Below are 14,945 nucleotides of genomic sequence, written 5' to 3'. Positions count from 1 at the left end.
GATATTGTTTATATCAGAGTAGGGCATGGTGGCCCGCGCCTGTAATCCCAGTACTTGGGAGGATGAGACAGAAGCATGGCAGGTTTGAGGCCAGACTCAGGAACACCCTTAGCAATGTAGAGAGTCCTGTTTTAAAACCAAAAATAAAACAGGGTTGTGGGTTTATAGCTCAAAGGTGGAATGTTCCTGGGTTCAATCCCTGGTACTACCAAGTAAAAAAATAAATGAAATAATTAATTAATTAAGTAAGTAAGTAAGTAAGTACGTATATAGATTAGTATGTAAGTACATAGATTCAAAAGTAGTTGGTGTATATCACTGTGACGAGGGCAGAGACGAGTTATCTATACTCTCCCCCTACGTCTCTGGTAAGACCCAGTACACGTCCCCTTCCCCAGAAGAACTTGGTACCTTTGAATATATGCAGTCGTGCGCAAACTTTAAAATTCAAAAGTGTTTAAAACTGTTTTATTAATGTGCCACGGATATTTACAAGACCTTAATAATATACTTTTTTTTCTTCTTCTCTGAGCAAGTCTGTAGGAAGAGATGCTTGGTAATGAAGACCAGGCAGCGCGTTTGCAGAATGATTTGCTTCTAGGAAAGGCCCAGTGATTTACGGTCTCATTCACCTCGTCGTCGTCGAAGTGGCTGGATAGCAAAACAGTAAAAAATCACAATGGACAGGAAATGGGGGCTGAGTCCTAAGGCCTGGCTTCCTCTCGAACTCAAACCTGCAACGCAGACAAATAAAACAAAAATGATTTAGAAGAGGAAAAAAATCATTTATTATATTCATTCCTTAAGAAACAAACGACTCATTTCTCTTCCAATAATTTATTCAACTCAGTGAGACTTTCAGCAACCTAGTGAGACCCTATTTCAAAATCAAAAATAAAAGAAGGGCTAGGGGTATAGCTCCAAGGTAGAGAGCCTCTAGGTTCAATCTCTAGTACCACCCAAACAAACGAAATAGTAATGATGTATTTTTATTGTATTAACTTTGTTCTCATTATATTTAATTTTACGAAGTGCCTTTTTCCTTTGTCTCAGGATGTCTGCTTTAAATATAAAAAATGTATTTGAAAAGTGCCAACTATTGGTGAAGCCTGCCCAAGGGGGAGATTAAAACTGGCCGGCGTTTGGGTGGCTAAAGGCTTGTCATTGCTAAGACTGTCAGGCAGAAGCATGACTGGTTCTCCTAAAGCAGTAAGAGTCAGTTACTGTTACATGCCAAGTGGTAGTGATGAGTGGCCTTGTTCAGCTTAGAGAATCTTACAGAGAAGAATGCGAAAACTTATTTCAGTATGAATGCAATGATTTTGGTTTTTTCTTATGGTATGGAGAATTGAACCCTTTGGACGTTTAACTTCCAAGCTATACCTCCAGCCCTTTAAAAAAAATTTTTTTTTGTTTTAGAACAGGTTCTCACTAAGTTGCTGAGGCTGGTCTGGGACCTGCGATCCTCCTGTCTCGGCTTCCCAAGTACTGGGATGACAGGCGTGTGCCTTCTATGTATCTACGTATCTATTATCTATCTATCCATGTATGTACATATGTATGTGTGTGTGTATTTCATATTTGCTTTGCTTCTTCTAAGAGGCTTTGAGAATCCACAGAAAAGCTGCCTGACTTTTGTGTCAATAGATTGAGTCATGAATCATACACCCGTTTTCGCCGCTGCTGCCGCCTCCTCCTCTTCCTTCTTTTTCTTTCCTTCTCCTTCTCATCTCCCTCCTCCCCTTCCTCCCCTTGCTCCTCCTCCTCCTCCTCCTCCTCCTTCTCCTCCTCCTCCTCCTCTTCTCCTCCTCCTCCTCCTCCTCCTCCTCTCCTCCTCCTCTTCTCCTCCTCCTCCTCCCCTCCTCCTCCTCCTCCTCCTCCCCTCCTCCTCCTCTCCTCCTCCTCCTCCTCCTCCTCCTCCTCTTCTCCTCCTCCTCCTCCTCCTCCTCTTCTCCTCCTCCTCCTCCTCCTCCTCCTCCTCTTCTCCTCCTCCTCCTCCTCCTCCTCCTCCCCTCCTCCTCCTCTTCTCCTCCTCCTCCTCCTCCTCCTCCTCCTCCTCTCCTCCTCCTCCTCCTCCTCCTCCTCCTCCTCCTCCTCCTTCTTCTTCTTGATTTTCAAATTGGAAACATAAAACTATAATACAGACACATGCTGACAATTTGAAAATAACATCTAAAGATAAATTGGCTCATCACCTTTGGCTGGCAATTGACACGGGCACCCAAATCTTTTAATTTTCACCTGATGCTGAAACCCGAATTGGGCAGTTTCTTGGAGCCTGGCCTCCATGCCCAGCTGTCTCGACTCGGGCTCAGTGCGGTGTGTGTGGGGGGCACTTACTGGACATTTTTGGAATCCTGATTTCTTCGCTGCTGCTCCCGTCCCCGCCATCGCTGACGGTTCGGATCTCTATTAAGTAGTCTTCTTCGAACGGCACCAGGAGCTCGGCTGATGTATTGTTTGTTTCCAAAATATGAGTCTTGCTCTGTCGGTTTTGCCGATAGAGGATCTGAAGAAAACCACACGTTAAGTTAACACGGACATGCTACTTTTCTTTTTCTTTCTTTTCATTTTTTGTGTTTCTAAAGATTGAACTCAGGGGCATTCAACCTCTAAGCTATAGAGCCAGATCTCAGATCTTTCTTATTCTTTTATTTTGAAACAGGGTCTCACTACATGCGGCGGGTCTCACTAAGTTTCTGAGGCTGGCCTTCGGCATGAGATCCTCCTGACTCAGCCTCCCAAGTACTGGGCTTGCGGTAGCTGGACCCCTGCCATGGACCACACTAAGGTAAATCACTACATATGCTGTACTCCCGTCACGAAAAAATCCAGGTAATGTCTTTAAAATTATTTGTGCTTAAGAGAAAGATTTCTCTTTTGGCCCATTTTCTCTGAAATTAGGGTGGATTCATGTCTACTAATTAAATGGCTTGAGGCTATTATTTGCAGGACTTGCTGCTTTGTCTGGATCCATTTCAGATGTCTAAATGTATATCTCTGCCAAGACTTGATGTCTTTTACCTGTGATGGACACGTTTTACTCTGGGCATTTGAGCATAGACTTTGTTAGACTCCTGTTATGTTGTTAAAAAAAAACCACATTGTACTACACACTAACTTGTAGAAATTCTAGTCAAAAATATTTTTTGACAGTCACATCTCCTATCTACTACCCCAATACACCAGCATCTTGTGATCTTGTGTGTGCATTACTGGGGACTGAGCCCAGGGATATTCTACCTCTAAGCTACACCCCCAGTCCTATTTTCTTTCTTTCTTTCTTTCTTTCTTTCTTTCTTTCTTTCTTTCTTTCTTTCTCTCTCTCTCTCTCTCTCTCTCTCTCTCTCTCTCTCTCTTTCTTTCTTTCTAGAAGATTTAAAGAAGTTTATTAAAAGATAGAAATATATAGAGGATAGGTACAGCTCCATACCAGACTGGCATGGAGGGGTGGCTCGAATGAATACACCCTTTTCTTTTCCATTTTGAAACACATCTCACTAGTTTGATGAGAATCTCAGTACTCAGTACTTGCTGAGGCTGGCCTGGAACCTGCCATCTTCCTGTCTTAGCCTCCCAAGTACTGGGATTCCAGGTATGTGCCGCCACACCTGGCTACCATCATATCTGGTTTGCAAGAAGAGTTACTGGGAGGAAAAAAAAAATACTGTATTTAGTAGAATTTCGTTATTTGACATTCTATACCATATCACTGTAGTGGACTGAAAACCCTTTTAATTAAAAGAGTGCAGTAATGGCCTTTTTGAACAATTTTGTGACGATGTTCATAGACACAAAGTTTGCTTTCTGATTGGCTGTAACATTTCTGATTCCTGGGTAACCTGGCGTGTTTGACTGGAGGGAAAGCCACTCACCTTGTAGCCCAACACTTCGGACTCATTCTCCATGTTTTTGACATGCTCCCAGTTCAAGCATAACTTAGAGTTTGACAGCTTCCAGGCGATGTTAGCTGGGGGCTGGCTTGGAGCTTCAAAAGATAAACCAGAGACCCGAATGAACACAGGTTTGCTAGCGATCACTGGAGGATGTACCCACATGCAAAGGAAAAATTAAGTCCTCAAAGATTCGTATCCAAGGAGCTAGAATGGCTTTTCGGTGGCATCTGAATTACCACATTAGTTCTAACCAGCGAGAGCAAGGTTATTCGGATTCTGGTCATCTGGGACTGGCTTCGTGACCGACTTATGAATTAATAATGGCCTGCTGAACGTCCAGTGTTCATGTATTAATCATTGCTGTTGAGTTTGTTTACTCTATTATATACGGAGGGACAGAAAGTCCTTATTATCTTCTGGTGTATTCGGCTCTCAGTCAGTGAGTGTGAAGCTGATTTGGTTAGGAAGCTTTTACGTACGTCAGTCTACTGGTTTATTCCTAATGGTTATTTACTATTTTCAAACTGGGGATTGAACTCAGCAGCACACTACCTCCAAACTATACCCTCCGCCCTTTTATTTACTTTTTATTTTATTTATTTATTTATTTATTTATTTGTTTATTTTGTTTTGAAACAGGAACTTACTAAGTTGTGGAGGGCTCCACTAAGTTGCTGAGGCTGTCCTCAAATCTGCCAGCCTCCTGTCTCAGCTTCCCAGTTGCTGGGATTACAGGCGTGCACCACCACACTTGGCTTCATTTATTCTGTACCATGGTATTAGGGCATTAGTTAGTCTTCCTTAGCTGTATATAATGCAACCAACTCAAGATACTTTAAACACAATACTAGTAGTAGGTTGGGCAGGCTATAGGGATGCCTCTTAGCATTCCTGGCAGACTGCAGCAAAGCCTTGAGAGTAAACAAAATCTGTCCAAAGTAAAGGCACATCTCCGCTTCTCCTAGCAGTGTCTGCTGCAGGCTCCTGTCGCTATAGGCCACATCTCTGCTATTCTCAGCAGATGTGACAGAAATCATAACTACACACAAAGCCTGCAGTCTGAAATCTCCTCTCTGTAGCATCGCCCAGGCTGCACACCTGCAAGGAAGCCAATCCTTGACTCTACCTGGCTACACCTCTATCTGGGCTCAATCGACTGGGGCTGCAGGAGGAGGTGAAAGGTACATGTCATTTGATAGAAACAGGACTTCTGGGAGCCCAGAAAAGGGAGCAGCCATCACAAGCGGGCTGGCCATGCCAGAGTGGGTCCGTTCTAAATCCAGTGACTTTGAGTTCCATAAAATTAATATTGTCCAGGGGAGAAGGAAGGAAGGAAGAAAGGAAGGAAGGAAGGAAGGAAGGAAGGAAGGAAGGAAGGAATTAGAATCAGCCTCCTAAAGCAACGAATCTAGCTCAACTAGAAAAATTTATACACGAGGAAATCTAAATTCCAGTCAGGCATGGTGGCACATGCCTGGAATCCCAGGACTTGGGAGGCAGAGACAGGAGGATTACAGAATGGAGACCAGCCTCAGCAATTTAGCAAGGCACGCAGCAAATTAGTGAGACCCTGTTTCACAATAAAAATAAACAATAGGATTGGTGATGTAGCTGAGAGGTAGAACACCTTTGGATCCAATCCCTCGTATAGAAAGAAGAAAGAGAAAGAAAGAAAGAAGTAAAGAAAGGAAGAGAGAAAGAAAGAAGAAAGAAAAAAGGAGGAGAGGAAAGAGGGAAGGAGAGAAAGAAGGAAAGAAAGAAAAGAGAAAGAGGGGGAGAGAGGGAGAGGGAGAGGGAGAGGGGGAGAGAGAGAGAGAGAGAGAGAGAGAGAGTGTGTGTGTGTGTGTGTGTGTGTGTGTGTGTGTGTGTGTGTAACCTAGCTATTTCAGGTTGGGAAGGTCCTTATCAGAAAGAACACCGCCAACTCATGGCACAATCAAATCAGAAGCCTGGTCCTTTGGTTTCCAATCCAATGCTTCTCCGTGCCTCTCAAAGACGGGAGTGTGCATAATTATTTTGGGGGATGGAAAAACTCAGAGTGGTCCCAAATAATTCAGCCGGAAAGCAGAGGCTAAGATACAGCTGCCCAGCAAGATGTTTTAGGCGTCTGCTTTGACTTCGGGAAGCTGAGTAGTCATTAGATTTCACTCATCCTGATGAAAATGAGTTCTCCCTTATGAGTCCATCCTTGACGATGTCACACCACCGAGCCCGGGGTGTCGACCATCGGATGACCGTTCGTTCTCGCGCCTCCTCGTGCCCACTGGGACATCAGCATGGCTGGACCCAGCACCGCTGCCGCGTTTGGGATGTGCTACGTAGAGAAACGTTCCCCCCGCCCCACTGTTCCATTTCTACCCATGATGGACACACCACACTGAACTTCAGCCGCTCTTAGCCATGGAGTTCTCTAAATGTAAGGCCACACGCCTTGTCTGACTCTGCAGCACCAACCCCTGGCTCAGGGCTGGACACGGAAGAGGCACACAGCTCCGCCACGTTTAATAAACGACTGTGAAATGGATGGCTAAAGGCAGCAGCCCGAGGTGCCGCGTGATTTCCCAGGTCACACAATTGCTTCATGGGCTGTGGGCAAATTCAGAGGCGACACACAGTGGTCGACCACGTATTAGGCTGCCCTGTGTTCAAGGCCAGATGCCACAGCTGGACCCACGGCAACGCATGCAGATGTATCGATAAGATGGACAGACTGACTGGAGCACACACGCCTTAGAACGTTTCTTAACAAGACGCCAACCATAATTAAAGGCTTCTATGTTTAGGAAACGCTCGATACGTGCCTGTCAATGCATTTACCTCTCAACGACTGGATAGAAGCAGTAATGATTTTGTAACTCTCCTTCCTCACTTTATCTAAGTGCCTTTGTGTTTCTGATTTGTTTGGCTACTAGAGATGGAACCCAGGGGACTTCTACCTCAGAGCTACATTCCAAGCCCCGTTTTATTTTAATTTTAATTTTTTTATTTTAATTTATTTATTTTTGGTGGTACTGGGGTTCCTGGAAGCTCTTCTACCTCCGGGCTACGCTCCCAGACCTATTTTTACATTTTTATTTGGAAACAGGATCTCCTAAGCCAGCGCGCGCGGCTGGCTTCGAACCTGCGCGATCCTCCTGTCTCCGCCTCCCAAGCGCGGGGATGACAAGCGTGCGCCACCACGCCCGGCTTTTTTTTTATTTTTATTTTTTTGGAAACAGGGTCTCAGTAAGTTGCAGAGGGCATTGCTAAGTTGCTCAGGCTGGCCTCTGGAGCCTGCGATCCTCCTGTCTCAGCCTCCCAAGTGCTGGGATTACAAGGGTATGTCACCATACTTGCCTTTTCTCATCTTTTTCTCACAAGATATCACACATTTGCTATGTAATGCATTATTTGGATGTATTTCTTTCTCTTTTTTTTTACTTTTATTGGTGCAATGTAATTATACCTCATAGTGTGATTCAAAGTGATACAGAAACACATTCAACATAGCACGTGGTGTTTTTTCCTCTATATAGAGGAAATATATATAGATATATAGATATATATCTGCTCTATATAGAGATATATATCTGCTTTCTTCTTCTTCTTCTTCATCCCCCCCCCCAGGTGTGTTTGTGACATTAGTAGTAAAGCCCTGTATGGATTTAACCTTTATGAGGTCTCTCCTTTAAAACTAAGCGCTAATGTTAACAACATTATACAATTCATATTAGAAAACATAACGTCACCTTTTGCTCCTGATAGATTTTTTTTTTTTTTAATTGGGAGATACTGGGGATTGAACCCAGGGACGTTCGACCTCTTCTCTACACCCGCAACCCTATTTCATTTTTTTTATGTTGAAATGGGGTCTAAGTTGCAAACGACCTTCCTACGTTGCTGAGACTGTCCTCAAAGCTTCGTTCCTCCTGTCTCAGCCTCCAAAGTACAGGGATGACAGGCGTATGTCACCAAGCCCAGCCGCTGATCAATTCTGAAGGTTTCATCTACTGCTGTTTCGATTTGGCCTGTCTGTTTTAGAGAAATAGCCCTGTTTTCAACACGAGGAGTCCACTGTTGAAACAGAAGCCAATGAGACTGAGCACTGACCTTTACTAACTGTGGAGATCAGCTGTTAGTGACCTTGACAGTGACCTTGCCACTACATGTCCGAATCTGTTTCTTCCTTTATGGAGGCAGAAGGAAAACATCCTGTGGCATAAAAGGAACACCACCAACAACAAAGGTTCTACCCAGAGTCGTTTAGTCGGTGTGAATGGCAAATTACACAGATTACTTCACAGGCTCTATTTCTCTTACTATCTGAAGGGCAGAAAATGACATTTCTTAGCCAGGCGTGTAAGACATTTTTTATACAAATGGAGTGCAGGCCGAGACAGGAGGAGATCAGGTTCCAGGACAGCCCAAGAGAGAAGTGAGACACACTTCGACCTAGTAAGATCCTGTTTCGAAATAAAAAAAATAAAATAAAAATTAATAATAGAGCTAGAGGTGTAGAGCTCGGAGGTAGAATGGCCCTGGGTTTGGTCCCTGGTAATTCACACACACACACACACACACACACACACACACACACACACACACAATAGGCTCTGAAATTAAAAAAGGACTTTTGTTTGTATCCAATCTCTTTCAACAGTTCCAGTTAGTTTTCTTATATTTGCAATGAGACAAGTAATTCCTAGTTTGTAAAATTCTCGACTGTACTCGAAATAAAACGTGAGCCGTTCTGCAGTGCATTTGTGGTGCATATTATATTAAGAACCTCCATAACTGTTATTTCTCTTACCTAAGAGAAACAGTTCTCCGTTCTCCACTGCGGTGTTATGACAGAATCAATTCTTCAATTGTGTGTGGAGTGCTTTGTTAGGAATAATAAAAATTTCAAAGTTTGCAACTGACTCATATCTTAAATTATAATTAGCATATATTCAAGATTGCCCTTTAATAACACTGCTCTTTTTGGATTCTTTTTGAAAGGAAGAAAAGTTGGGAACATCTTGGCCAATTATCTGGGAAGTTCGCCTAGGTTCTAGCATTTCTCATCTTTATCTGTGTTTCTCCAATGGCCATGTAATATATCTGGAATTAAAAGAACAAAAACAAGCTGGGTACGGTGGCACACACCTGTCATCCCAGGGCTTGGGAGGTTGAGAGAGGGGGATCGCAGGTTCGAGGCCAGCCTCAGCAACTCAGCGAGGCCCTCAGTTAACTTTAGGAGGCCCTGTTTCAAAATCAAAAACAACAATAAAAACTGGGGGCGGAGTTCGGAGGTAGAACGCCCCAGTCTCCGAAACAACAATAACAACAAGGCAGACGATGGCAACTTCTCTGAAAGCTGCTCTGGAAGGCAATTACCTTAATAACAGCAGCACTCACGGTTCTAGTTTGATGAGGCTGATTAAAGCTGACTGCAAATGTCTATGATGACATTAAAATTTCTATTGCCTTAAAAAAAACCCCAAACACTGTCATACGGGGGACAGGAGACCCGCGCCAGGTTGTTTGTACTGGGTTTGTTATTGCATACTCAACAAACAAGCACTTCCTCTCTATTTTTAAGAATTTTTGCAGGCATTTTCCAAGGACCAATCGTTTTCTATTAATGAAGTGACAGAGCAGCATTAAACCAGCCCCGTGCAGCTCTAATGATTTCCCTGTAATCAATTTTTTTTTTCCCGGAGATGGCATTTATATTCGACAGTAGCTCACACTGCGAACTCGATTCAAAAACAACTTCTAATGTTACCCTTCTAAGTAACAGCGTGGGGTTGACATTTGGGCAGGAGAGAAAGAACATAAGTGCGAGATGGAATAAAGGCTTAATGCTTCCTTTATGTCTAAATACGGATTGATTGCATATTTACAGCTCGAAAGGACCCGGTACGGGGCTCTCGTCAGTCAACGTCAGGGGCCAAATTGAGACAAAATTTGTAAACACTTTCTGTTACTCTGTCTGAATGACTCTGTCTACATCGGCAGGGTTTTGTTGATTTTTTTTTCCCCCCTTTCCGTTTGGAATTGATGTACACACTGCTCTTCTCCTAAATCTGAAATTCCACATGAGTGATGTCTGCGTGGATCGCAGCGTGTGCCCAGAGATGTCTCTCACTTCTCTTTTGCAAATGTGACATTTCCACTAATCTATCGCACTTGGGAGTTGAATAAGGAATATTTATTTATTTATTTATTTATTTATTTATTTATTTATTTATTTATTTATTGGTGGTACTGGGGTTCCTGGCAGCCCTTCTACCTCCGGGCTACACTCCCAGACCTATTTTTATATTTTTATTTGGAAACAGGGTCTCCTAAGCCAGCGCGCGCGGCTGGCTTCGAACCTGCGCCATCCTCCTGTCTCCGCCTCCCGAGCGCGGGGATGGCGAGCGCGCGCCACCACGCCCCGGCTGGGGAATAGTTATTTAACAACACCATCCTCATCGGTATCTGCAGCGACAATAATAGAAATTGTGCATCTGTGGTCCCGGCAATGTGGGTGTCCCTCTGTCTGCTATGTCGACATCTTTTTTTCTTTTTTCTTTTGGTCCTGGGGATTGAACCCAAGAACATTCCACCTCTGAGCCGCACCCTTGGCCCTTTTTGTTTTTTTAATTTTGAAACAGGGTCTATTAAGTTGCTGAGGGGCTTTCTAACTTTCTGAGGCTGTCCTCCTCCCGGTGATCCTCCTGTCTCAGCCTCCCCAGTACTGAGATTATAGGTTTGTGCCACCATGCCTGGCTTTCTTATACATTTTGTGTCCTAAGCAACTATGTGGGTTTCCTCAAGCAAGAATTCCCTCTTATGCACAGCTGTACTTCGTACTTTCTACATGAATTTTCTCATAATTCATAATTACTCCATTTAATTGCAGCTTTTCAGTTTTATTTTTTTTTAAACAGAAAAACTGCCTAAACTTAAGAGCCCCCCAGCTCTTAAGCCTGTGCAGGGTCTGCGGGAGGCTCTCTTGCTTGACTGGATGACTGAACCATCACATTTCAAGAAAATAGCAATACAAAAGGTCTGAATTCCCTTTAGCTTGCCAAATCAGAACAGACAGGTTTTTGGAAAAATGTGAGCTTTGCTTTTTCAGATTTAACAGTGAAAGATCAGGCATCAGGCTGAAAATCTAGATGGTGACAGTTTGAATATGTGATGGACGCAGAATCATTTGGGCTGTCACCACTCTTCAGAGCTAATTCTGATGTCATTTCAAGGACACGGAAAATCAAAGTTCAGTCCAAGGATAGCACTTAGAACCACGGCTTTCTTCGGTGTCTCATTATAGCTGCGTTTCATCTATGTTATGGGTGTCCTTCCATGACCTTTGAAGGAAATCTCTGCAGCGTATTTACAAATGGGAAGAAACTAGCAAGTAGCTGCTCTTTCCTACATTAAAACAAAAGCAACATTTAAATTGCTTTTTTGTTGTTGTTGTTGTTGATGCTGTTGGTAGTGGGGTTTGAATTTAGGGGCATTCCGCCTTGAGTTTTACCCCCAGTCCTATTTTATTTTTAGAACAGGGTCTCACTAAGTTGAGGAGGGCCTCACTTAAACTGCGCAGGCTGGCAGTGAACATGTGACCCTGTCTCAGCCTCCCAAGTACTGGGAGTACAGGGGAGAACCAGCAAGCCCAGCTGCAGAATCACTTCTCAAGGAGAATAACACGTGTTCTCACGCATGAAGCCCTCAAGACGTGGCAGCCGCTGGGTCCGCTAGGGAGATGGGCCATCCTTTAGCTCTCAGAGCAAAGTTCAGGGTTAAATATCAACATCCTCTCTGATTTCTGAATGAGCAGGTGTCTCCAGAGTTATCAAATAATTGGACCTGCTGCAAAGAAGGGACGAGGCCGGGCTGGGATTCTCATGACTTCTCTCACTCCGGAGCCCCATTCACCCTCTTCCCAGCTCTTTCTCAAAGGAGCCAGCTGCAAACTTGGAAAAGTAATGGGGCAGCAGAAAGAACATTCATTCGGCTGTTAATAGGAACGCAGAGACACTTACGGGCTCAGAAAGTACGCGGAAACAGATAAGTGAACGTTCAACTTGAGAGTACCAGTGAGCCCGGTGCCTCCAGAGATAGAAGCGTAAGACATAAAAAGAACGTTTGAGACAGGTTGGCTAAAATCTACTCTGCCTCTTGCTTAGTTTTCATTCTCTGCTTAAAGACACCCCAATCTTCACTCACACGTGGGTGGCTCTCATTTTGCTTTTCTCTTTGCAGGTATTTCCCAGCACTGCACGTCGGATGAAATTCTTTCTGGTTAATTGTTTCCAAAATATATGTCCCCTCCCCAGGCACTGGTGGCGCATGTCTGTAATCCCAGAACTTGGGAGGCTGAGACAGAAGGCGCTCAGGTTTGAGGCCAGCCCTAGCAATTTAGCGAGGCTCTCTGTCACTTAGTGAGGCTCTTTTTCAAAATTTAAAAGAAAAAGAGCTGAGGGTCAAATTCCACTGTGTACATAACCCACAGTTTTGTAATCCATTCATCTTTTAATGGACACCTTGGCCGTTCCCATAGTTTGGCTGTGGTGATCAATTGTGCAGCTATGAACGTAGATATACACGCACAAAAAGTAAGGAATCGGATGCTCTCCCTAATATGTGAGAGCTAAGGTGAAAGGGGCCATAGGGGGAACTGCAGGCGAAAAAGGAGATCCTACAGAGGAGCAAATAAGGCGGCCTAACTGTGGGGATGGGAGGGGGGGAGGGAAACCCTTTAAAGAGCACGATGTACTAGTTCCTGTCATAATCAAACACTAGGCCAACCATGAGAGGGAGGGGTGGGGAGTGGGCTGGGGGCTGGCTGGGCGATGTGTGCGTTTATGTCTAAACAAGTTTTTTGTATCTATAAATACAACGCACCAAAAAAAAAAAAGTTTTAGAAAAAGAGCTAGGGGTCCAGCTCAAAGGTAGAAAGCCCTTGGGTTAAATACCTAGTGTCTCCAAACCAGACCCAGCAAACAAACAAAAACGTATATATCCCTGACCCTTGGATGAGGCAATATCATGTGTCAACTACGGAGAAACCACCAGAGCAATGTGTGTCAGATTATCGCAATATAAATCTTTGATTAAAAAAAAACAACACATTTCACATTTCTATTTACCTTGACTTTGCTTGAGACAGAAACTGCCTTACACCCAGAGTTCCTATGATGGTACCGCTCAGTCGACTAGAACCGAATATGCGGGAAATCTTAAGGCCGTACATTGACTGGTGATTTCCAGCCAGATTTGCAGATTAGCTGTGAAAAAGGCTGAGTGACCCCAGGAGAACCGGAGAGGCAAATCATAATACAAGTATCTGGCAGTGACTTCAATGATTTAGTTATCACAGAGCAAAACTAGGAGAGGAGGAGTGGGAGATGTCTTTGCTAATCCATTTTAGAGAATCACGCCCAGGTCACAGCCCATGTCAAGTGGGAAGCCTGGAGTAGATGTGGTCCAGGACTGTCCCACCCACAAACACTTCCCCCTAGCAACAGACTGACCCTAGAGGATTTCGGTTCCTTTGTTTCCTTCTTATCAGCCCCAGTGAACTTGGCATTTTCCAGAATGCATTAATACCTCCTTTGTGCTTCATTTCTAATTGAGGAAGGTAGTGAGAGCAGAGAGACTTTCTATTAAATAGAAAAGAAAATTGAAGCCGACTCAAGGGCATGTCTTACTCACTTTCATGTCGTGTGCTGTGAGCCACTGATGTGCCCAGAAATGGAACAGGTCTCTGAAAGTTGCTTTGGTTCTATGGCTCTACCTACCTAATCTGTTTAAGCAAGGGCATGTTAACTGAGATAACTTTCCAGTTATTTTTGACCATAAAAATACATAAAAAAGGAAAATAATCTTCTATTATCACTTAACAAACACTTCTCTACCACCTCTTTTTTTTCCCAGTACACAAGAGCAAAAAGATGTAGGATTCACAGGCAAACCGAAGGTTCCCTTCTTGTTAAAGACAGTGATTTTCTGTCTTGGTCTTTCTTAAAATGTAGCAACTACAAAATCTTACCCCACACACTAATCACAATGTTATTTTTCACGGTATCAGCTAATCAATGGTCAACCATAGTCAGAAAATAGTAAATGGAAAATTTGAAAAGTAAATAATAATTTTTATATTATTTGCTGTTATATCATAATAAAGTCTATTTTTTCCTTCTGGAACAAAAATCATTCCTTTGTCCACTGTATCCAAGCTGCACGGACTACCCACCCATTAGTCACTTACTAGTCATCTCAGTTATCAGATTAATAGCCAGATAATATATGAATAATAATGTACATCTACAATGTATAAATAATATGTAAATATTATACAGTCATACAAACTATATATATATACAGTTTATTTTTATATATACTTACGTCAGCTGTTAGCTGTACATAAATACATAATATAGTTATATATATCAGCTATTACTAAGTTATGCTTGATTAAACCTTTTCCTAGTTATCATTGGGCTTCATAATTTGGCATGTGTGCTCAATATAAGACACCATGAGGGAACAATCATCTTTCATTTAGTAGGTATGGAATATGTTAAAGATACCTGGCTGGTTACTAAGAAGATGGGAAATAACAGAAGAGTTTAGCCTTAAATTTCAGGGGACCACTTAAAATATATATCGATTTCACATCCTAAGAGATAAGATTATTTATCTGACAGAGCACACACTAATATTCCAATGATAGAACATAAAAATAAATAAAAATACACATTTACTTAACATTTACCAAAGTAAGTGCCATGTATTTGTTATAATTTCGTCCAGCCTTGGGCACAACTCAAAAGCCATCTAATAGCAACTTACCCCCATTTTACAGGTGCCGCTGCTGAGATTCTGAATGACTACAAGTAGTTACCTGCTATGGTTAGATAGAGAATGTCTCCTGAAGTGCTCGTGTACTAATGCTCATAGTTGATGCAATTAAGTCAAGATGGCTGTAATCTCATCAGTGGATGAATCCATTGTAGGGGGTTTACTGGGCGGTCCCCCAGGCTGGTGGGGTGTGCCTGAGGGAGGTGGGTCCCTTCCCTGGGGTTGTGG

The 14,945-nt window shown here is 43.2% G+C and overlaps 1 protein-coding gene across 1 annotated transcript in view; it reads right to left on the bottom strand.

The window, feature by feature from the left end:
- Positions 1-624: 624 nt before the first annotated feature.
- Positions 625-14,945, bottom strand: part of CNTN6 (contactin 6) — a gene marked incomplete at both ends in the record, with an annotated part of 215,468 nt that continues 201,147 nt past the window's right edge. The window contains 3 exons of the mRNA XM_080718223.1: positions 625-734; positions 2,341-2,509; positions 3,876-3,988. Coding sequence (XP_080574349.1) covers positions 625-734; positions 2,341-2,509; positions 3,876-3,988 — 392 coding nt within the window. The remainder of the gene's footprint in view (positions 735-2,340; positions 2,510-3,875; positions 3,989-14,945) is intronic.

This window comes from Muscardinus avellanarius (genome assembly GCF_963383645.1).
Source record: "Muscardinus avellanarius genome assembly, chromosome: 22".
NCBI lineage: Eukaryota > Metazoa > Chordata > Mammalia > Rodentia > Gliridae > Muscardinus > Muscardinus avellanarius.
Note: the sequence above shows the minus strand (reverse complement) of the source record. Positions and strands in the feature narration are given on the sequence as shown.